The sequence below is a fragment of the Lissotriton helveticus genome, chromosome 3_2 (genome assembly GCF_964261635.1).
Source record: "Lissotriton helveticus chromosome 3_2, aLisHel1.1, whole genome shotgun sequence".
NCBI lineage: Eukaryota > Metazoa > Chordata > Amphibia > Caudata > Salamandridae > Lissotriton > Lissotriton helveticus.
Window position 1 is genome coordinate 171,735,004 of NC_136062.1, and position 23,196 is coordinate 171,758,199.

At 45.6% G+C, this 23,196-nt stretch overlaps 1 protein-coding gene across 1 annotated transcript in view; it reads right to left on the reverse strand.

The window, feature by feature from the left end:
• SORD (sorbitol dehydrogenase) overlaps positions 1–23,196 on the reverse strand; it is a 352,789-nt gene that overhangs the window by 231,127 nt on the left and 98,466 nt on the right. Inside the window, exons 3-5 of the mRNA XM_078684967.1 lie at positions 20,520–20,684; positions 20,001–20,160; positions 5,433–5,551 (exon numbers count right to left, since the gene is read on the reverse strand). Coding sequence (XP_078541093.1) covers positions 5,433–5,551; positions 20,001–20,160; positions 20,520–20,684 — 444 coding nt within the window. The remainder of the gene's footprint in view (positions 1–5,432; positions 5,552–20,000; positions 20,161–20,519; positions 20,685–23,196) is intronic.

Sequence of the window (23,196 nt, forward strand, 5' to 3'; positions counted from 1 at the left end):
CAAATCTCAATACTCCTATTAAATATGATTATATCAGTTCACTCAAAGATGCTGCCCGTGTTTCGCACTCTCATCTTACTTCAGTTTCAGTATATCTCACATGATGACTAATTGGCCACATGTCATCACTAGGCGGTCTCTATTTAGTTTCTCATTGGCGTTCACCAGCATCTACCTTACATTACACCACATCGACCCGGTAAGCCATCTTGCATGCATAACTTCTCGCAGGTATAATCACGGCTCAGTTTGTATTACTTTTTATTTTTAGCCAGCATCAGCCCTTAGTCTTCATGGGGAGTGTAGCTTTAGTTACTCTGCACGAGGAATGGCTTCGACCTGTCAGTTTCAGGCTGCCATTTACCTGATAGGTAACTTGGATATCAAGCTTTTCTCTGCTTTCCGCCTGTGTACATCAACAGTTACCATAAAGATATGAACTTACGTCATCAACTAGTCAACCTTTGCATTATAGTAAATCCCGTCTCCGGTTAGGGTCGAGTTAACATACAGGTCTTTCTGATATGCTATTCTACTGCACGGAGCATACTTGTTAAGTTTTACTGTATATGGTTTCTCATTTTACAAAGTCTTTTTCTTCATAGAGTCATTCCGGCATACGCATGTAGGAGAAATTTAACAAATGTAACATTTGAAGAGTAATCCGGTTCAGTGTAACTCTTGGAAATAAACACACCTGAATAGGCGTTCCGCTTAAGTGAATTAAGTGTGTATATAATTGGGTCTTTTATTCAGTAACACCATCGTTTCCCCTTCTAATAGGGATTAATGCAGTTTTATTTTCCTTTAGAAAACGGAGTACCGTTGTGATATATCTGGCATTCACCATTCTCTGCCTACAGGATACCATATATGAGTGTTCCAGGTAAGGCACAATTAATCCTCCCAACTGATATTATTTTTGCCATTTACTCAATTCTTCACCATTTACGGTTTCCTTATATCTCTCCTCCTGACAGACTATGTATTATTATTAAAGAATACTGCTCCGCATCTTGACAGCAGCATAGGGGCCATCTCCACTGAAAATACATTGATATTAATATAGCTTATAAGTATCCTTTAGTATGCATCACACATTGAGAAGTGGCACATATTGATTGATATAGAGGAACTTCACTGCGGTTTCTTCTCTTATTCTTTTTGTTTGTAGTATTCTTGGCTCTATATTATGTCATAGGTGGTTGGTGCACCCCTCTTCCTTTGTGTTCCTTTTCTCTTCTTTTATAAATTGTGTTTCTCCCCTCTTTACAATACTTCCCACGGTAAGTAAGGGGAGATATACACCTTTGTTGTGTGAGTCTCACAGGGTGTGGTTTTCTGGCTTTGGTCTTCTTTGATAGTCATTTAAGTGAATCGATTTGAATGTTCTTCTATATGAGCTCCTAATATATGCTATATGTGCTTTTTAGGTATCCCCTGGGTGTATTGTGATTCTTTTGGTACCTGGAAAGGACCTGAGGAAGGTGGCCTTACTACCTTTTACATGCCACCTAAAACGCGCGTCGACCTAGATTGTTCAGATCCTGTTGAACATATTCATCTCACATGGTCGTGGAGACCCTGCGACCTATTGTCTCCCTTTTATCCAGTGAATGCTGTATGAGTCTGGATGGTTTTGTTTTCTTTTTGTATGTGTAATTGTTCTTATCCGGGTGCTATTTGCTCAACAGTGTACTGTATTTACTTTTGAGTTCCATGTAGGAATCCTGTTGACTTTTATGTATACATATACAAAAAAAGTTTTTTTAGAAAAAAGGAGAAAAAAAAAGCGACCTTTTTGATACATATATCTTCAATGTTAAAAAAGAAGTTAAATAAACAACCATGATAAAATTAATTTTATTTTGTTCGTCTTGTTGATATGACTACATTGTTGTTGAGCCCATACTGAATTTAGTTCTACTTTGATGAAAGAAATATAGGTTGGGAGGGATTTCTTGATTGTATGACTGCAACATTATAAAAGGAGCCACAATCACACACCCATCAAAAGGAACCAGAATGAAGTTACGGACCGAGGCTACCTGTAATTCAAAGAATGTCATTTACCGCTTCAAGTGTACCTGTGGTTTGGCCTACATAGGTAAAACCGAACGAGAAATCAAAACTCAATTGATTGAACATAAGAGCAATATCAGCACTACAAATGTGAAGTCTACAGTGGCTATACATTTTCCCCACTAATGGATATAACGTCAGCCAATTGAGGTTTACTGTACTGGAGTCTGTTCAAATTAAGGAGGGCATTGACATCAAGAAAAACCTACTTCAAAGTGAGATATACTTGAATAAGAAACTTGATACCTTCATCCCTAAGGTACTCAATAACTGCATGAAGTATAGCAGTTATTTATAAGCAAACTGTCATGTACTACTATTCTACCAGGTTCACGATACTAGACACGCAAGCACACAGATTGTTTCTACCTTAAGTGGATACTGAATCACTTAGAGATGTTTCATCTTCATTTCATTATTTATTTATTTTATTATTTTTCCTTTCATATGTTGAATTAGATATAATCAATGCAACTCATTGAATTGTTTCCTTTTTTATGCGTGATCAGAGGTGTACAGATCACTTTACGGGTATACACACAGTTTATACTTTTACACCACAAAGTTTTCTAACCCAGAGATCAGACTTCCTTCACACAATGCGAGCCCCGCCAAGGATGCCTGTATCATTTCAGAGGATTCAATTATCGATTCTGGGCAATGGGTTGCTGCCAACTTTTTCTTATGCTCAGAAACACACATGTAAGTTGTGAGTTCTTCAATATGGGAAATTACTCCACTCACTAAACAGTTGGGAATTACTATATTTACCCACCCAAAGAAAAAAAAACTCTGACTACAGTCTTAACACATTATGGCACAACATTTTGTTTCACCAACACGGAAGATACACAAGTTTGTCTGTTTTCAAACATATGATAAATTCTCTTTATGGCATGTACCATTTAATAATGGCATTGTTCATTTCACTTATTGTAGTCTAATCAAACTTACAGTCCTTCTACCATGTTTACCTCACTAACACACATATTTAATGACAACCAAGATGGCGGCCATTATAAATGTCGCCGAAGATGTACCGCGGTGCACACAAGCATATATCGTGGTAAGTGCATGAAGGGGTATTCTGCATTTTAAACCTCACTATGAGCTTTTTGAGTATCAAGGCATGGTTTTTACCATACCTGTTTATTGCATGTGCACGAACAGGTGCCTTATAACTTTTGCAGGATGCTTTATGCCGATTAAATTTCCAAGTGGATCACAATCACACAAGTCGGCGCTGTCACAGGGGTCACTCGTTTGCCTTCTTTGATCTACCAAGATCACATACCAGAGGCTTTATAATTTCTTAGAGCCACATAGTAAAGTTTATACAGAAAGTTTACATTGAGATTTCACCATGTACAAGGGTCAACTTGACTGCAGAACACATTAAATAAATTATTCACGGACTGGGGCTTCACTAAGCTCATATGTATGTACCAATTTGTCTTAGGTTTATGTACTCCATTTCTGTTCACATTTAGGACAAACCAGATCTCCTGATGAAAGGCACAACCCAAAATGCTTAGGGATAATTGATCCACTAAGAGAATGAATTAATATGCACATAAAACTGTGACCACATACGATGTTTGCTCGTCATTTATCTGTAAATGAAGTTTGGAATGTTTTCAAATGAATCAAATTTGGTATAACAGTATCTGTATTAAGGAATATTAAATTTTTGAAGAAACAACTGAAATAATTGTCCAAAATCAGGGACTAAAGTAGTGCACAAAGAGGACTCCTCTCCCAGGCAGGGAGGGCGCAACTGAGTTCAGGCTTGATATATATAAGATGGAATGTATCAGCCACCAGGCAGTATTTTTTTATTTCTCCGTGTTTTAACAGACAATGTAATTTGACACTCCAACAAATAGGAGTTATAGATTTATCTAGCACAGTGTTGGGTTATTATAGAGCCATTGCACAGGATTCTAGGCTGTTATGTATTTTTGGTCATTTACATTGATTATAACAACATATTTTATAGATATAGGCCGTAAAACTGTGATCCCACTGGTTATTGTCTTCCTTTTTGGAGGTATTATTTTACCTATGGTGTATATATATGTGTATATGTATTTATATTACCTGTGCCTTTTTAAACCACTGATTTGTGGCCCCTATATCCCCTTTGTGAAAGGCTAGAGGTGGTCAAAACATGTCAGGCGGCAGACGTTTTGCACCAATAACTTGCACTTTATTTATCAATCAATTAACTAATTTTTTCCTTCCCTATGGTGGAGTGTCTTTCAACAAAGATTGGATGTTAGCCTGAACTGAGATAACCTGTAATAAAGTGTTCCACTCTTTTTGTTGGGTTTAGATTTAAAAGCATGTAGATGTTTTTATTTTGGAAACACTGTCATCAGTGCAAGTTGAGATTGCACCTTATTGTATTTCTTTATAGTACTTACCCTAACAATAAAAGCTTTGCATTACTGAATCATACATACAACATCTCGGATGCATGTGTTGCTTAATCAGCAGCAGACTCGTCTGTGTCTTTACTGTCATGTGGAACTGTAAACCGACAACCCATTGCCGTGTGCACCAGAAGGCTGGAGCCTACTTCTCCAGTGCCCAAAATAAAAACCTGTTGTCCTGGACTCGAAACAATATGTCTGGATGTCAGGCTTCATAAATTCCATATACCTGTGTGATGCTTTTAATAATAGTACTAGAAAAATGTACACGTTCTGTGAATTCTTTTTTCTATTTCAAAGTCATATGTGCATGTTTTTCCATGAAGAAAATCAGAGGTGGTAATGCAAATGTACTTGCTAACTTATTTTCTCTTCCAAGAGGAAAACTGATCCCATGAGGATAAATCCATTTCCTTACACCCCTTTAATTTTGGGGAGCATCACATTCCACCCCAGAAAAGGTTGACAGGATGTCCTCCTTCTCTTCACAGGGTTTAATCTTCATTAATAATAATAATAATGAGTCCTAAAATGATCTGTAAATAGTCAAAAACTTGAAGGTTTTCAGGGATACCCATTTCCCACCTACAAAATTACATATTTTTCACGCGAAAAAGTTGTGTAAGTAAAAGAGTTTACAGGTTCAAAACCAACTTTTCTGAATTCAAAACGTGGATTTGCATTCGTACATAAAGCTGTTTACTCATGTAGGCCTGCCTAAGACCACGCGTAGCTTTAGAAATGAGGGCTTTACTTTTTCAAAGGACGTAAAAGAGTGAACGATTATTAAGAATCCAAAACAGAACATAATCAGATGTATGCAGTATGGTAAAATTAATTTTCCAAGATTAACATTTTGGACCAAACGAACTGAATAATGCAGTGAGAACGCTTTTTATTTAGTTCCTGACATACCTGCTCCGCAGATGAAGACCCTGCTTCCAAGAGTTACTCCAGCCCGTCGGCAAGCATGGATACCAACAGAGAGCGGTTCAATGAGAGCTCCTTCTTCAAAAGTGACATTATCAGGGAGCCTGCAACAAATGAGAATCCGTATAAAGGGTGCTAGGTTTTGGGCTCAGGTCCATTTGCAGCTGTTTGTGCTCACTGAATAATCACTGAACTTGGATGTTGTTACTTCTTAGATTTTTGTGATGATTTGAATTTGGTGATGGATTAAACCTAAATTTAATGGAACAGTGAAAACCAAGCGATTCTGGTCCTGGCAAGATAAATTCAACATTTCCATCTACCCACTACTTCATTTCTGCATGTGGTCAAGGATATATTCTCCATGTTTTACAATAAAGCAGCTGACCTGATAACATTGAAGACCTGGGTACCAGTTTATATGAAAACAAATAGTGGTTCCTTCTGGTAAAAAGGAGGAGGGCATGAAATGTAATCGTCCCATGTAAAGCTACATTAATACAATATGACTTATACAGTATTTTACAGGATGCCAAATAGTTATAGTAGACAAATCCATACTATATCATATTTAATGGTATTACCTCAGCTGGTATTTTAAAATTTGTTCAAAACTTCACAACTGCAGGCTACCTCTCCAGCACTGGTGGTCTATAGAGACAAAACCCAAACGGTTGCACTTTATGGTGCTGAATTATAGGGACATACAAACTCAAACTTGCTAAAATCAAAGGAGCTGTCGTTTCTCAAGTCCTTGCTTAAACTCCCCCAGTCTGCTCATACTTTACCTATTACCCTAGATACGGTTCATAACGTTAGAGACCATTGCCTCAAGACCACTTCTTCATTGGATCAGACTTTTGCCCATCCCTGAACTGGATCTGTCTAGAAGGGACATTCTTGAAATTAAGAGTCTAGATCTAGATAACAGGATCAATTGGTTCATCCACGTCAAGGACTGGTTTACAAAACTAGGTCTACAGCTCCCCTAAAGGTATCACTCCTGATTCTCAGACCTTCTTAAAGAAAACCTACTAGAATTGCTTAGTGGTCCCGTGGAATCAATCAACTAACCTGAGTCCCTTGTCTCTCCAACTCTTGTTTTGTAAACCTGCCCCTAAATTTGAAGGTTACATTGATGAGCTCACTGACCCCTCCTTTGGCAAAAAGCCTATACATCAAATTTCTTTTTGCCATTGAACTCAAGACTCTCTTCTGATGTCGGAATGCAAATTGTGTGAGCAGAAACTTGAGGATACTGATAACTTCATTGTTCTTTTGCCCATTCTACTCACGAACTAGCAATAAATGGATCTGTTTCTTGTGCTTCATTTTGGGTATTGATAGATTCCTGGTGGCTCGTAGGATCTTTAGAACTGATCCCTCAAGGATCATAGCATTCACCATCGGTACATACCTACTTGCAGCTTGGTCCATAAGTTCCAGATTCCTCACCAGTGATTCCTTGAACTCATGTTACATTTTCGAATTTCATTTGATTCCTATACTCCTTATCCTATATACGTAGTGATAGAAACACTGACAGACTATGTGTTTTACTTTTATGATTTTGATCTGATCGCTAAAGGATAGACGAGAAATTTAGGTTCTCTTTATATCCTACTACCACCTATATATGGCATCGTTATCTTTGCAGTTCTTAGATGCCCTAACCATATTGCCTTGCTGAGGTTAGTCATCTTTACCCTTCTGCTGCCTTCAAAGTGGGATAGCCTGGCAATATGCCATGGTTGCGGGGCCTTTTATTTCTAGTGGCCAGATTACATTATTTCCCACTTTGTCTTTATAACAGTTAAATTGGTTTATTGGCTCCTTCTCCAAGCGTTGTTCAACTATCTAGATTCAATCACAATAATTGTAGGAGCACATAGCGGACCCTTAATTGAGGTTTTTGTCCTCCCCCTTTTTTACTTGAACATGCAATCCATCTATCCCCGATGCTTTGGTCCTTACGTGGGTTAATTCACAGCATTACTTTTATTTGTTCCATTTTCCCTATGTAACATCTCAGACATATCAGGACAGTAACAGTATTTTTTCGGCCTAGTGGGTATTTTGTTGTATTATCTTTTTTATCTAATTGAGGTCTATACTGATACACAATGCTATGCCACTATGCACTTTATCCGGATATTATTGCTCTTAATGTATTTTTATACCTGCAACTTGTGACCTTCAATTATTGTGACACCCTCTGATTTATGACTGCTGCCAAGGTTGTGTATTTTTCTTTTATTCTGTACTTGTATGGCCTTTTGACAGAAATAAAGTTTTACTAAAACTAATGGTATTCAAATAAATTGTATTAAAACTACATACTGGAAGCAACCACAGAATAAACTGTAAAGACGTCTAATATTCTATTTTAAATACCAACATACATGGTTACAAAACAACTGGGTGTGACAAACAGGTGGACAGCGAAAAGTGTGATGGTGCAGTGATAATGTGAATTGAACGTGGAAACAGACATGAAAAGACAGAAGGGTCACCTCTAATGAACAATGAATGTCTCAATCATTTCAGAGGCCCATAAAACAATTGCATGGCATATTGCTGTGACAAGTGTGGGCCCTGACTGCTTTCTACTGCCCTTCCAGTTGCCTGAATCAGATACATATGTAGAAGATACAAGGGAATAATAGATTTGACTTTTCCAACTTAAGGTGTGATTTACACAGTCTCATCGTCAGGACAGAGTCAGAGGAATGACAAAGTATTCTTTCTTCAAGTGTAGGTTTAATGTTGTGTTGCTTCACAGGCCAGCTAACACGTAGGGATTTGGACCTAAAGGATACCACAGAGAAGATGTATGCTATACTCAATGAGATTTTAGTCAGACATCAAAATGATATTAAGGAGAGGAAGGCAAGAAAACTTAAGCTGGATGAGTACGACTACAAAGAGGGGAGGATCTTCACTTTTGCGATGAAATATGATCAGTGGTTCCAGACAGGAAATAAGACTGGGAAGACTAACAGACAGAAGGTAATCTCTGTTTCATCCAGCTCAACCTCTTTAAATGCTCCCCTTACCGAGGGGTGTGGCTTGAGGCGTCAAGATGGCGGTCGCACTCTAAGAGTGCTCCGGACCCCCTCCGTCATCCGCCTCGCATCCGCCGATTCCAGCTACCATCCGACCTCAGCATCTACCTGCAGCGACTCCCTGTGCAGCCTGCAGTCCCCTGTTTTCCACTGGGAGCTGCTCCGTGCCTCTGCTGCCTCCGCCGAGCCCCTCTCTGTCTGCGGCCAGGGCCGCTCAAAATGGCGGCCCCCATGCTGTCCCGTCCCGGGCCCTGAGTTTTCTGCCCCGACGGTCTGGCGCTCTCCTCGCCACTGCCTGTGACTCACCTGGCGGTGGCGGACTGTTTCGGCGACCGATCAACTCGCCCTGGAGCCGGGGCTGCTGAGGTGGGCTGCCCGGGCCGGAGGATCCGGAGGCCTGCGAGGGCGGTTCCTAGGAGCGGCGGAGGCGCCCTGGGATGGTGAGAGGTGCGCCTGACCCCCCGGAGTAATGGCGGCCGCGTGGGGCTGTCGGGCCGGTTCCGGGGGCTGTGGGCGACACGGATGCGATCCCCAGCTGCGCCGCTGCAGCCTGAGCGGCGGATAGTGAAGGCCGGGCAGGACTGACTCGGCGGGCTGACTAGCGCCGAGAGAGACCCGCTGAAGGAGCTGCGGGGAGTGGAGCCGGTTTTGCTCGGCTGGACTGTGCTGGCAAGGGTGTGCCCGGCGCCAATCGTACGTGTGGGCTGAGTGCGGGCCCTACCCGGTCGCGGTGGGACTGGTGCGTGGGGCCCCCCTGTGGAGTGTGCTTGGGGCCGGGGCTCCGCACCGGGCCGCCTTCCCCGGGTCTTGCTCCAGACCGCCTAGACCATGAACCTGTGATCCCACGAGGTGGCCGAAAGAACTTTGATCAGCTGCGGTTCCCTGGTGAGAGGGCCGGGCGGGCCATCGTGCAGGAGGTGGCTGGACATATGTGACTCCATACTGGTTTGAGAGGGGTTACATCAGGAGGCCGCATTCCCTTCTTGGTGGCTGTTGTTTCTCGCGCCCTCATCCATTTTGGGTGCGTGGGGCGAGGGCGCGGGGAGCTGCGGGCCTCATCAGGGGTGTGGATCGAGTGGATTCTGGGCATTCTGTGTTCCCCGGGGGCTGACGTGGAGCTGTGCTGACCTCGTCCCGGATACAGGGGTTGCTGCGTGCCCGGCAGCCGGCCCCGGGTACATTGCGGTGGAGGCCCATCTCTTCCCACTGACTACGCAGTCGAGTACTGTGCCGCGGTTTGGTGTAGGGGGTAAGTCGGCCATCGCATCGGGTGGCACCCTCTCCCCCCTTCCCACCCAAACTGCCCCCCTTGGGGGCCTGGTGTTTTGCTGTTGGCTGTCTATAGATGCGCCCTTAGGACTGGAGTGTCATCGGTGCTGCTCGGGTGCGGTGCGTGGGAGGAGGGATATGCCACTACATCGAGTGGCGGCGACGCCGGCTGGCCCTCCCCCTCTGAACACATCTGTCTGCCTTCCCCGGACCATGGGTAGGGCCCGCACCACTCTAACCCCCGTTCCCACAACCTACGTCGGACCGGGTTCCAGGTGGCGGACCTCCATCCGTGCCTGGCATCGCCGGGGGGGGGATCTCTCAACCATCCTACAGGCGATTAGCACATCGCAGGCCTCTGTAAAGAGTAAGATCGGAGAGGTGCGGGTGGACGTGGCCCTAATTCGCCAGGACCTCCGTAAGCCCACGCGCGCATTACGGAGGCAGAGTCCCGTATCTCCACGGTGGAGGACGACGTGGGCATCCTCAAATCCCAGGTGGCCCGTCTTCAGACACAGACCTCGGAGCTACACCATAGGGCCGAAGACGCCGAAAATAGGACGCGGAAAAACAACCTGCGCCTCCTGGGTTTTCCGGAGGGAGTGGAGAAGGGTCATAATGACATCTTTATAGAGACCAGGATACGCTCCTGGATGCCCAAAGAGAAACTTTCCCCCTGGTTCGCGGTTGAGCGGGCTCATCGCTCACTCGCTCCCAAACCTCTGCCTGAAGCCCCTGCTTGTCCCATCATCCTCAGAATCTTTAATTTCCGGGACGGAGACGCTATACTGGGGGCAGCCAGGGAGCTGGGTCAGCTGCACTTCCAGAATTCCAAAATTATGGTCTTTCCGGATTACTCCAGGGAGGTGCAGACTCAACGCCGATCCTATGCTGAAGTTAAACAAAAACTCAGGGTGATGGGTCTTCGCTATGGGCTCCTATTACCGGCCCGGCTCAAGGTGATCTTCCAGGAAAAGACATTCTTCTTTGACTCCCCTCAGGTAGCGTGGACCTGGCTCACGGAGGAGCGTCCCCTCCTGCCGGGGACTGCCCTTTCTCCTGATCGGAGGGCCCCGACGCAGCCAGATCAGGTCGCACCTAAGTCCCAGCGGTGCCGGACTTTGTCTTGGAGGCTAGGTGGCCGCCGGGGAGGGGGTTCCCGGTCGCCGGGGGCGCAGTCCCGGCGCTCTCCGGCCCAGACTCCAAATGAGAGATCCACCTCCCCCATCTGGCTTCTTCCTTGATCGATCTGGGCAGCGTGCCCGGGCCCAGTGAAACTGCGACGGGCCATGTTGGACTCTGTCCAGCCCTGTGATCTGTGGATCTGTTGGGGAGGAGGGAGTGTTACCGGCGCCACATGGTGCAACCTGAGGTTCAACCTCTGGGCTTCCTAACAACGTGACTGCTCCCGCCCCACGGGGCCGACCAAGCTCTACCGTGTGGTCTGGTTGGGATTTGATCTTTATTGTAGTCCTGGGTTTGATGCACTCTATTAGTGACACAATTGTCATTCTATGCCTTTAGCTGTTTCATCCGAATGCATGGAGGGGGGTTCGACTCAGCCATGTCCTTACTTGTTTGTTGGTAACCGTTTTAGATTAGCAGTTCGCCTCTCAATGCAATTTCCTAACCCGTTACAGGTTTGACCGGGTCTGGCATTACGGTTTTACCCAGGGTTCCACGGGGGGTGGCCATTTTGCTCAGAAAGGGGCTTCCCTTTACCCTGGCTAAAGCTGAATCTGACGTGCAGGGTTTGTATGTGGCCATGTCGGGACGATTGAGGGACACCCTATGAACCTTCTGTGCACAAACGTTCCTCCTGCACTCCTGGCATCCACCCTTCAGCACCTCATGCTGGTGATTTCCTCCTTTCCACAGGGCCTCACTGTTGTTGGGGGTGACGTTATTGCTGTATGCAGCCCTCAAGTGACGCGACGGGTGTCCCGCCGGCACATCATCTAGCCCCTGCAAAGAGCCTCTCTGGCTGGTGCTCAACCTTGGGCCTCTGCGACGTCTGGAGGGTGTGGAACCCCCGCAAGGAGCATTACACCCACACATCGGCGGCTCACCATATTCACTCCCGTATAGACCTTTTTCTAATGCCCGCCACAGACTGCCAACTGTTGTCTGGGGTCGATATATTGCCCAGAGGGATCTCGGACCACTCCCCCATCTCTCTCCGTATTGGAGCCTCATCGGCTGGCCCACGGTCGACCTGGCGGCTGAACGCCTGATTCCTGCAAGACTCTGTGCTGGTGGAATCCCTGGGGCAGGAATTGTGTCACTACTTCTCCACTAATATGGGCTCGGTCCCTTCACCGGGACGTTATGGGAGCCCGGAAAGCTGGTTGTTTGGGGGGTGTCCAGAGGATTGGTCCATGCGAAACGTACGGAACAGGCCGCCCAACTTGTGCAGTTGGAGACTCAGGCAGCACAGCTGGAACGCGTCCAACTGACCAACAGTAGCGATGACTCCTCTAGACAACTAGCATTGGGCCGTGAAGAGATTCATCGGATCTCACTGGAGTCCGCTAAAATGCTCTGGCGCTCCTCGGTGGCACGTATTTGTGGATGGGGAGATAAAAATGGCAAGCTTCTCTACAACCTAGTGTCCTACCCCAAAATTACCCGTATCATCCCCGAGATTCGGACGGTCACTTGGACCCACCATGTAACATCATCGGCCATTGCGCAAACCTTTGCGAGCTACTACGCGGCCTTATATGCCGCTCGCCCTCCTTCAGCCTCCCTGGCAGGCTTGCTGGAGGAGACCGGTACCCGGCTGCCATGTCTCCCCCAGGAGACCGCTGATACCTTGGTCCACCCTTTCACCATGGAAGAAATTCATGGGGCAATTTCCATATTGCATCCAAGCAGGACGCCTGGACCTGACAGGTACCCCCAGGAGTACTACGCGGCCTTCCGAGATGAACTGGTCCCCCACTTAGTGGAGATATTCAACCATGTGGTGAAGGAGGGGCCTTCCCGCCCGTTATTCCGGAGACGCAGCTGCCCTCCATGGATTGTGCGGATTATCGCCCAATCTCGTTGATTAACACGGAGGTTAAGATCTTTGCCAGCGTGATAGCACAGCGACTCCATCCTTCACTACAGGACTTGGTCCACCCTGACCAATGTGGGTTTATGCCTGCCAGAGGTACCCGTCACTCTATTCGCCGCCTCCACCTGGCTATGGCCCATCGTCATCAACTGACCCCGTATCTGGCGTTGAGTTTCATCGACTTCGATAAAGCTTTTTATACGGTGGACTGGAGCTACTTTGAGGATGTACTGGAGAAAATGGGATTTGGTCTTCCCTTCCGCCGCCTGATCAGGGTCCTTTATAGCAACCCTAGGGCCAGTGTCCTCATTAATGGTGAGCTTTCCGAGACATTCCCGATCTGGAGAGGCACCAGTCAGGGATGCCCGCTCTCACCGCTCTTATTTGCGCTGGAGATGGAGCATGTGGCGGCGCTCGTCCGTCAGGACCCTCTCATCCGGGGTTGGGCCTGGGACCTGAGCCAGATTGATAAGATAGCTCTCCATGCGGACGATGTCCTGCTTTACCTGGCAGATCCGGCCCTAGATGCCTGGAGGTTCTCTCTGCATTTGAGCGGGTCTCTGGGCTCCGACTTAACCCGGCAAAATCAACCCTGGTACATTTGCACCCCTCTTGGGCGTGTTTTGATTGGCAAGCAGTGATTCCTCTCTGGAGGCAATCATTTAAGTACCTGGGCGTTTGGGTTACCCTCCTGCTGGAGCTCGAATGGGCCCTGAATGTCGCACCCTTGGTCGCTCGGATGAAGGCAGACCTCAAGAAATGGCAGACCCTTCCCCTTAACCCACTGGGTACGAGTGCGCTTTTTAAAATCTACACTCTGCAAAATATCACCATCCACCTCCCCGGTAGCTGGTTCTGGGAACTGGACGGCGCTCTCACCTGGTTTCTGTGGGGAGGAGGGCGGTCGCGAATGTCCGTGGCACACTGTCGTATTCCCCCCTTTGACGGAAGAATGGGGGTGACTAATCTCCACCTCTACTACCTGGCCACGAGACTCATCGTGATCCACGATTGGTTTGTGGGTGGCTGGTCCGACCCAGCGTACCGGGTGGAACTCAGAACAATGGAATTCGCGCAGATTCAGACGTTTTCATACGGCTGCCCAGTGCCGCAGGCTCTACCCCCAGTCACTAGGACGGTGCTTACGGTCTGGCGTACAGCCCTTCGTCATGTGCAATGGGACCGGAAGCTCACCAGACAAACGCCGTTGTAATGGGGCTTGGTTGAGGGAGGTCTCGTCCTTGCGGGGGTTCCGCCGCTGGGACCTTGTTGGAATCTCGCTGCTTGGAGACGTGTGGGTGGGTGACCACATTCGATCCTTTGCTGACCTACAACAACGTCACGCCCTTCTTCATTTCCAATTCTATAAGTACCTACAACTCAGACACGCCCTTCACGCACACGTTCCATCCCCCACCTCTCTCCCAGAATTCAGCTCCCTGGAAGCTCAGGTGATGATGGGGAACCTGGGGGCAGGGGGTCCCGAATATAGAGGTCACTAGTGAACAACGGTCCTACGTCCCTGGACCGGCTTCGGAAGCGCTGGGAGGGGTGGATAGGCCCTCTGGAGGAGGCGGACTGGTGGGACACGCTTATGGTACCTAAAACCCTGACTACAATCTCTAAGTTACGCCTGGTCCAACTTTACTACCTCCACGCGGCGTATCTCACCCCAATGCACCTTTTCCGGGCCCGTATGAGATCCTCCCCGGCATGTGGGTGCTGCGAATCTGCCTCAGCGGATTTCTACCACATGGTGTGGCAATGCCCGGCGCTGGCGCCGTTCTGGAGCGAGGTGGAACTCGAGCTCACGCAGGCCCTAGGGTGGGACATTCCCCATGATCCGAGGCTCTTGCTGTTGGGGGTGTTCGACGGCCTGGATGGCTGCAGGGCACACAAGCATTTCCTAGGGACAGCAGTGGCGGTGGCGAAAAGAGACATAGCTGCGCTCTGGTCTCAGGCAGCGGCACCGACTGTGCAGAGATGGAGGAGGGGGTTGGACTGGTGTGGAGTGCAGGAGGAGTCTCTCTTCGAGGCCCGGGGATGCCCTGAACTATTCCGTAAAGAGTGGGGTAAATGGTACTGTTTACTACCAGTGTGAAGGTCTGTTTTGTTTTTCTTTTTACAGCTGGAATGTTTGGGGAATTCCACACCCAATCAGGAGGGGCCACTTTTACCTTTGTCGATTGTCTATGATGAGATGTGTTTTAACTGTGATGCTTGATTCGCTGCCAATGAGTTTGACTGTTCTTAAAACTCTAATTAAAATTGATTATCAAAAAAAAAATGCTCCCCTTACCAGTGACAGCAAAGCTGATAATTATAGTATCTCTACTGACGTCAGGCAGGTTCAATCTTCTTCTTTTTTACGCGAGGTACAGCGAATACGGAAGGGAAACCAGACACAGCCCAGAAGAGTAAATCCAGACACAAGACCCGCAGAGGAAAGAGATCAGGGAAAGGAAGATTACAAGAAGAAACTAAGATCAGGAGACAACAAGAATTAACAAATCGTTCTGACAAAGGGGTGGAAGTCATCAATCTATCATCAATGACACTCAACCAAGATATGGTCTCTTCTTGAAAGGGGGTTGAGTTATAATCCTAAAGATGAGGGGGATATGTAACACCAAGATTGACCTCTGTAAATGTGTAAGAAACCTGAAATTAAAAAGGTTTTTCAGTACAAATCCAGCGCCAAGTAAAAGAAATGTGAATATTCCAACCGGATTACTATCTGATGTTTTTACTATCCTAGATGTACACGATACTCATCTACTCTTATCACTGCCTGACATTGAAGACACACCACTTCGCATGGACACATTATTACAGAAACTAGATGTACATACTGACTACACCATTGACAGCGGTTTTGAAAACTAAATCCAAATGGACACCTACCCTAACTTGTGGTAACACCATAGACATGTTCCATAAACTGGTTTTTGAAGATACGGATACATTTCACATTAAGAGGATGAGAAACAAAATGAGACATATTGACAATCTCCTTCCAGATGAAAGGACAGCTCTCAAGAAGTTATCTAGTGATAAGGATGTAATCATCAGAGAGGCTGACAAAGGGGGCAACGTGGTAGTAATGAACAGGGTGGACTACAATAATGAGATAATAACTCCAAGATGCTATGAACGTCTCACATACAATCCTATTGGCCCCTTAACCTTGGAAATCAACAAATATCTAATGGAATGGCAATATGCGGGGCTGATCAATGATGACCAACACACCTACATGACCTCACTATCCATGTATATACACACTCCCCAAAGTGCACAAGCACTTACCTTTCCCCCCAGGGGGACTCATTGTATCAGGAATAGGGGATCCTACTGAACGCTTGGCGGAGTATGTGGATCTCTTTATTGGACCTTTGGTCCAGAATCTTCCATCATATATAAAAGACACTAAGCACATACTGAGCATATTGGCTGATTTCACGTAGGAAGATAGCATGACCCTCATGACCCTAGATGTGGTTTCACTTTATACCAGCATCAAACCAAACTTTAGGTATAAAAGCCATCTCACATTTTCTGAATAAAAGATCTGCATCGCAGTGGCAACATACTAACATGCTGTTGGCCATGATAAACTTGATTCTTGAGAACAACGTATTCCTTTTAGAAAAAGAAGGATTGGTATAAACAGAAAAGAGGCGTAGCCATGGGTTCTAAATTTTTACCCAGTTTTGCTAACCTCTTTAAGGATAATAATTGTGGCACACAAAGCCAGAATCAACCACAAAATTGGAATATTAATACCTTCACTAAGAGGTAAGCTGAGGGTGTTGTTTTCGTTTCTGACATAGAGGTATTGAGTCTCATCCTGTTAAGAAGTAATGTGAGATTTTATAAAATAAGCATACTCTAGGGAGTTATTACTATACAGATTGATCGGAAAACTTAAAGAAGAGAACCTACATACTGAAGTGACTATTAGGACCCGCTGGGTCGGAAATATCACCAGTTGGAAGGTGAGCGGCACTTATGAGCTGGAATATTAAGTATGATAATCTACACTTACTGTGCTTGTCTTGTTATGCTTCTGTGACGGGCATCGACTTATCCGGGTGCCCGTTTTGTATATTCCAGGTCCTAAGAATTACCAAGTGCAATTCGAGGTAGGCGGACTACGTGATATCACGAATAGTTGAGGAGCAGAGATTAGTGCTCTCTCACTAACCCAAACACCACCACTCGACGTAACAAGGCTAACATAGACACCTAACAACACCCACTTATACTCAATTCGGACTCACACCATAGAGGTTCACTCTCAAATGATGCACATTTACCGGCGTATATTTTTAAACCCTGCACTTAGGTCCTGACTGAATGGACTCATGATTTATATTGTCTCCACCAGCGCACAGCACTGTCACCACAGAACAACATGGTAACTGTTATGCTTTGATCAAACACGGTCTTCCACTATACATGGTCCTATAAACCAATGTCTACGAGATGGTTTATTTTTCACCAATTGCATAGCTTAGCGTTTTGGTGTTTCCCTCCGTCTTGAATGATGAATAAGAACCACTATTGTACTCACCATGTCCCACCCTTGTAAGACAAAATAACATGTAAGATTTTATGTAACACATTGTGACACAAGCCATTTTATGTTCAATTCCTGCCCTGCAGTAGTCAGGGGTCACATACCCGAAGACTAAACACATGATGGCTGGCCTGTAAAGCAACACAACATTAAACCTACACTTAAAGAAAGAATACTTTGTCATCATTTACCAACAACGATTACTTTTGCGTTATAACTACTTTTATGAGTGTGCATAGGATTTGGTGTTATTTGCATAGATGGACTTGTGTCCATAACTGAGGGCTTAGGGGTTTTCCCTCACCTGTTGCACCGCATTGATAGCTTTCCTATTGCTACTTTCACGACACAGGGCAAGCGCCGTACCATACCCTGTGAAAGCTATTACCCCCTTTCGTCTCCTCAGAGTCAGAGGCCTATTCGTGAAAGCAATCCTACAGGAAAAAGAAGACAAAAATTGTTTTGAGAGCAACCATTAAAGAGAACTAGAAAAACTCAGTGAACCCGGAACCGTAAATGTTGGGGCCCAGTAGTGCAGCAGGCTCGGCTGCATTCGTGTGCTCCTGCCCAGTGGGAGCAGCTTTTTTTTCCTGCTACCGCCAGGCAAGAGCATATCTTCCATGCCTGGGAGAGAGCAGGCAGATATGAGGATTTCAGCTCATTGACTTGTGAGAAGGGGTACAAGGGTCACTGCTGCTATGGGGTCCATGCCCCCCACTAAAAATGAAAAATAGGGTTCCCGGGGCCGTGAAAAGTCTCAAGGGGAAGGAGGGGGGTCTACACTCCCTTCCACATTAAAAAGGTTATTGCCCTGGGGTAGGGAGTTCCCGAGTCGTGGAAAGGCTCAGTGAGTGGAGGCGCACATACAATTGGTAATCTGTTTAGTTAAACATTGATTTATAGGTTCAAACGGCAGGTGAGGGCCTATAACAATAGCCTAAAGCAGAAAGGCTATTAGAACATTCCACCCACTGAGGGCAGAATAATCTAAATTGAAAATAGAGAAACAGAAATATAAATATTAGAATGTTGGAACAGAATCTCTTTACCACCCATTATTATCCCTGAGCCACTGCCATCGTCTTTTAGAGAGCTACTAGCATTCCCATGTTCTAATATTATGGCAATCCACTGCCCAACTTCTGAACAGAGCTCATCATAGCAAGTTCTGCCCTTTATTAACCACTTTAATGCCAATTAATTAACTGATCTACTAAGAAAAAAGATTCAGTACACGATGTTAGGAATCATAAATGTGCATTTCAGATAATACCATTGGTGCAGAGAATTAAACAATCACCAAACAATCACTAAATAATATCACGCGTTGATCCATAATTACAAAAAAAAAATGCGTCTACGAAACTTAGGGTAGACGGGTCCACACATCTTCCCAAAACCAGTTCACAAGCATATGCCTAAACAGAGAACAATGGGTATAATAATGTTCTACCTCCAAAGTATGCAACAGAAGTGGAAAGGGAGCCATCTAATGTCACTTATAGTGCAATTTTCTTATGATTTTATTCTGAAGATGAGAATTAAGGCAAAGAAGAAGATTTGAATTTTTTATTTCATGTTTTAGCATGTAGTAGGTCTATAACTCCTATGGATCACAAACGTTGGTAGTTTTCTGCTAAGGTTTTTTAAATATGCATTTTACAACGATGCACAGCACCTGTACAAGAACACACTGAGTTAAGTCTTGCTGAAACAATTCACTGCCCACTTAAGGTGCGTGTTTGGCAGGGCTGGAAAATGAAGCTCACTATATAATTAAGACTTATTTCTTAGAAGAGACCTGTTATGCGTAATGAAGTTTACAAAAACAGGGCTGTCACTTGCTGTCAGCTTGTCAGACCCTTTCAGTACTCTATGGGAGGATCTAACAGTACTTACCCGCCTCATAAAATAAGTCCTACTGACTGATATATAGCGGCAACACTAGACCATAAAACAAGGCATTTACATAAAGTGCGGACACATAGCCGAGTTTGTTGCATTGGAGATAATGAGGGGCTGTGCTATAGATACTCCAAAGCCCTCTGGTCTGTGCAGATGATGGTGTGATATGCAAATATGGAAATATTGGTACTAATAGAGCAAGGAATATTGGCAAGATGATCGAAATCCAGATAAAGAAACCATTTCTTGCAGCAGCAACACCTGATATAAGAGTATGATGTAGTGGCCATTATATTACCCTGGGCAGCCACAGACAAGACAGAACCTCGAGGAGGTCTTTGTATGATGACTGCCTTCTCTGGGTCCTGGAACTGTCTCTGGTAATGGCCAGCAGGCAATGGTCCCCTCAGCACTCTAATATCTAAGGACGCTCCTCAAGGCAGAGGTGGTAGCAAGCCGGCATGACTTGATGCATTGCCATGCTAAGTGACCTTCTCTAACTTCCCTCCTTTTGGCTTTCTAAGACCTGAAGGAGCCAGTGGACTGTATTTTATTTCTATACACAGGAGGAACGCATGTACTTCTTCACTGCTATAATGTTACAAAACGTGAGAGATAATTGCTCACCAAACAGAACATCATTATTTCTTTACAGACTAAATGTAACATACTTGTAGCAGAAGTTTGCATTGTGAGTGTAAAATCTGCACAAGTTCCCATCATCAGGAGGTGTGGCACAGAAGAAGATGGTTGGTGACAAGTTGTATCGTCCAGTTTTACAGAACTCGTCGGTCTCACGTGGGACGCCCGGTTCAATTGCAACTCTGTCACCTGGAAAATAGAGACATCTTCTTTTAGAGCATACCACCATGTCAGAATGTACTTCATCTTCACGTGTCAGAACGAGACAACCTATGTAAAGGTGGTATTGTCACTTTCTCGGTGCACTAGTGAAGGAATATGCAACTGAGTTATTGGGCCTTAGATCATCCACGGCTAATGCAAAAAGCAAACTTTTCACAACAGTATAGACAAACATGAAGGTTTTTAGACAACTGTGACGCAACATACAAGTGACAAATCAGAAACTTTGTTCGCTTAGTCATTGTCAGCATTCCTGAACAGCTCTCAGTGCATGAAAAAACAATCAGGAGGGTATACAGATGATTCCCAATACATAGAACACTCACCTGGTTTCAGATGAGTCACAGATGATCCTACTTTCACTATTGTTCCAGAGGCTTCGTGCCCAAGTACCATCGGCTTCTTCACTACAAAATCTCCAATACGACCCTTCTGCCAGTAGTGGACGTCCGATCCACAAATTCCGACAGAGTGCATCCTGAGGAGAACCTCTGGGTAAAAAAAGATGCATTTCAGGAATAGATCAGAGGTTCTACCCCAAAGTTTATCTGCCTCTTTCAATAAGAGAAGGATTACTAGTGAATAATTCAATTTATCACTTGTTGGACCTACACCCGTATTGACTCAATCTAGATTTGTTCCGAGTTGTATCATTCCTCTGCAAACATATTGAACATAATAAACCACGCAAACCCTTCCCATTTTTTCAATCTTGCACTTTAAGCTTTTCTTTATGCTGCAAGAATCGTGTTTAATGTCTTCGCATCTTTTCCATGACTTTTTAAAATCGTTCTCAATGTATTCGTCAAGTTGGGGTTTCAGTTTGGCTCAGTTTTGGGTAGAGGAACCTAGCTCTGAGAAAAACTTGGCTGTATCGTAAGATAAATGCTGACTCTTGAGAGAAACTTTTCTTGAATTGATAGTTCCTGGGTGGCTGTGGCGTGCATTACAATGTAGCTACGTTTAACTTTCCATATTTGACAAGTGTCTTTCTTTTGGAGACAAAGCCTTCTTTATGATGGGGTGTTTGAGCAGAAAATGATTGGGGGCAATATTAGACTCTTGCCTACCTGGCACGGGGAGACTGTTTCAACCGCATTCCTGGTCCTCTCGCCGCCGCATTGTAACATCACAGCGGCCGCCGAGGAGAGGATTGAAGGACTCCATCGGCCAGGCTTCTTAGCGCCGTCACGTCACCTCTGCGCCCGGAGTCGCTTTAAATCACGGCACACCCCGCGTCGCGGGACCGTGCGCGGGCTAAGCCCGGGCAAAGGGCGGGCCGTCTGTGGCCGTCAGGGGACGGAAGTGGATGGGATGGGACACCCCCCTTACTCCTCCCCCTGAAGATCACAAAGGTACTGTCTCCATTTGGAGAAAACCGACTTTTATTCTATTTGCATAGTGCCCTATCAGCGTAGCGGGAGACTCTGAGGTGGGGTGCTCGATCATTAGACATATTCCAGCAGCTACTGATCCTGGAACATCCTACTTCCAAAATGAATAAACGGGGAACTAAAACTACGACCCCCGCGACACGATCACACACCAAGCTGCTGGCTGCCGATCCACAACCTCTACCAACCCTGACAGCTATCGATAAGATGCTGCAACAGACTATCAGTGTAGTGGTAAATGCGATTGAGAATACAGAGAGGAGGCTATCGATAACCCCAACGCTAGGTATGCAAACTCTGGGAAAAGACATCTCAGCTACCACGATTGATGTCTTGGACACTAACTCATTTTTGGCTCCATCATATGCAGACTTGCCCTGCAGCCAGTTGCCCGCTGAGACCTCTATAGTTGTTCAGGAGCAGCCAATCACCCTATTGCCCCCTTTCCCGGAGAAAAGGACAGCTGTACGCAAACCGTGCGTGAGGAAAAAGAAAGGAAATATCCTACATAAAATGGGTAATAATAAACTGGCAAACCATGACTTGGTGACACCGACCACCAGTACAAATGGCCCAACGATAGGAATACCATGCTGGGTCACAAACATGGTCGCCGACCTACAAGCTTCCTTGGAGCGGACTATTGTTCCCCAGCTCAAGCCTCTGGTTTCAAAACTTGACAAACTTATTGCTGCCACAAATACTAAAGGGGGAGGGTTAATTGAGTCAGCAAAACAAGTGAGAAACTCTGTACCCCAAGTTATTGATACTCCGTCCCAAAGCGCCCCAAGAAATAGAGTAGTGGGAAGCAAAAACACCCCAGTACAGACCACCAATGCTGTAGCTACACCTATCTCCCAGAAGTCCACGCAAGTCCTGCCCCAACACCTGCCAAGGGCCAGCACTCAAAAACAGTCTTCTCAAGCAGCAGGAAACATGGCAAAATCTAAAGAGAAAGACAACCCAATGACAAAAGAGGGTGATAAGGGGATGGACAACACTAGTTCGCCACCGAAACAAAACCAACCATCTAGAACCTTTTCCCGACAACCATCAACAATTAATTTACCCCCGAAGCCCAATCCTATGTGGTGGCACTCGTAGGAGTTCCGCCGTTAACCGAGGGGAAAAGAGAAAGGGAGACTGAGCTGAAAAATAAGTGCATACAGTGGCTTAGAGTAAATAGACCCCTTCCGGGGAATGTCTCAGGGGAAATCCTGTCAGCCAGAAGAGTGGGCTGGATTGGGAGGAGCCCAAAGACAGTAGCCGGTGACGTGATAATTCTGAATTTCAGGGATGTCTCTGCTGTAAGGTATATCTGCAATGCCACGCACTATAGTTCAGACACGCAAATATGTCCTCTGCACCTCTCGTACTTCTACCCCACTCCTAGTCTGGAACCATGTCGCACAAGACCCACACATATTAATAGGGGGGGCTTTCCCATACCACATAGTACTTTAAATGGGGAGGTATATAGGGAGGGTATGTCCTCCTATGGTTCATTACTCCCGATACAGCCACACTGGAATAGGTTGAGTGCTCTGGAAGATGTAGATTGACTTAGTGGAGGAGCAACCCCACCCCCAGAGGCCACAAATGGAGAACA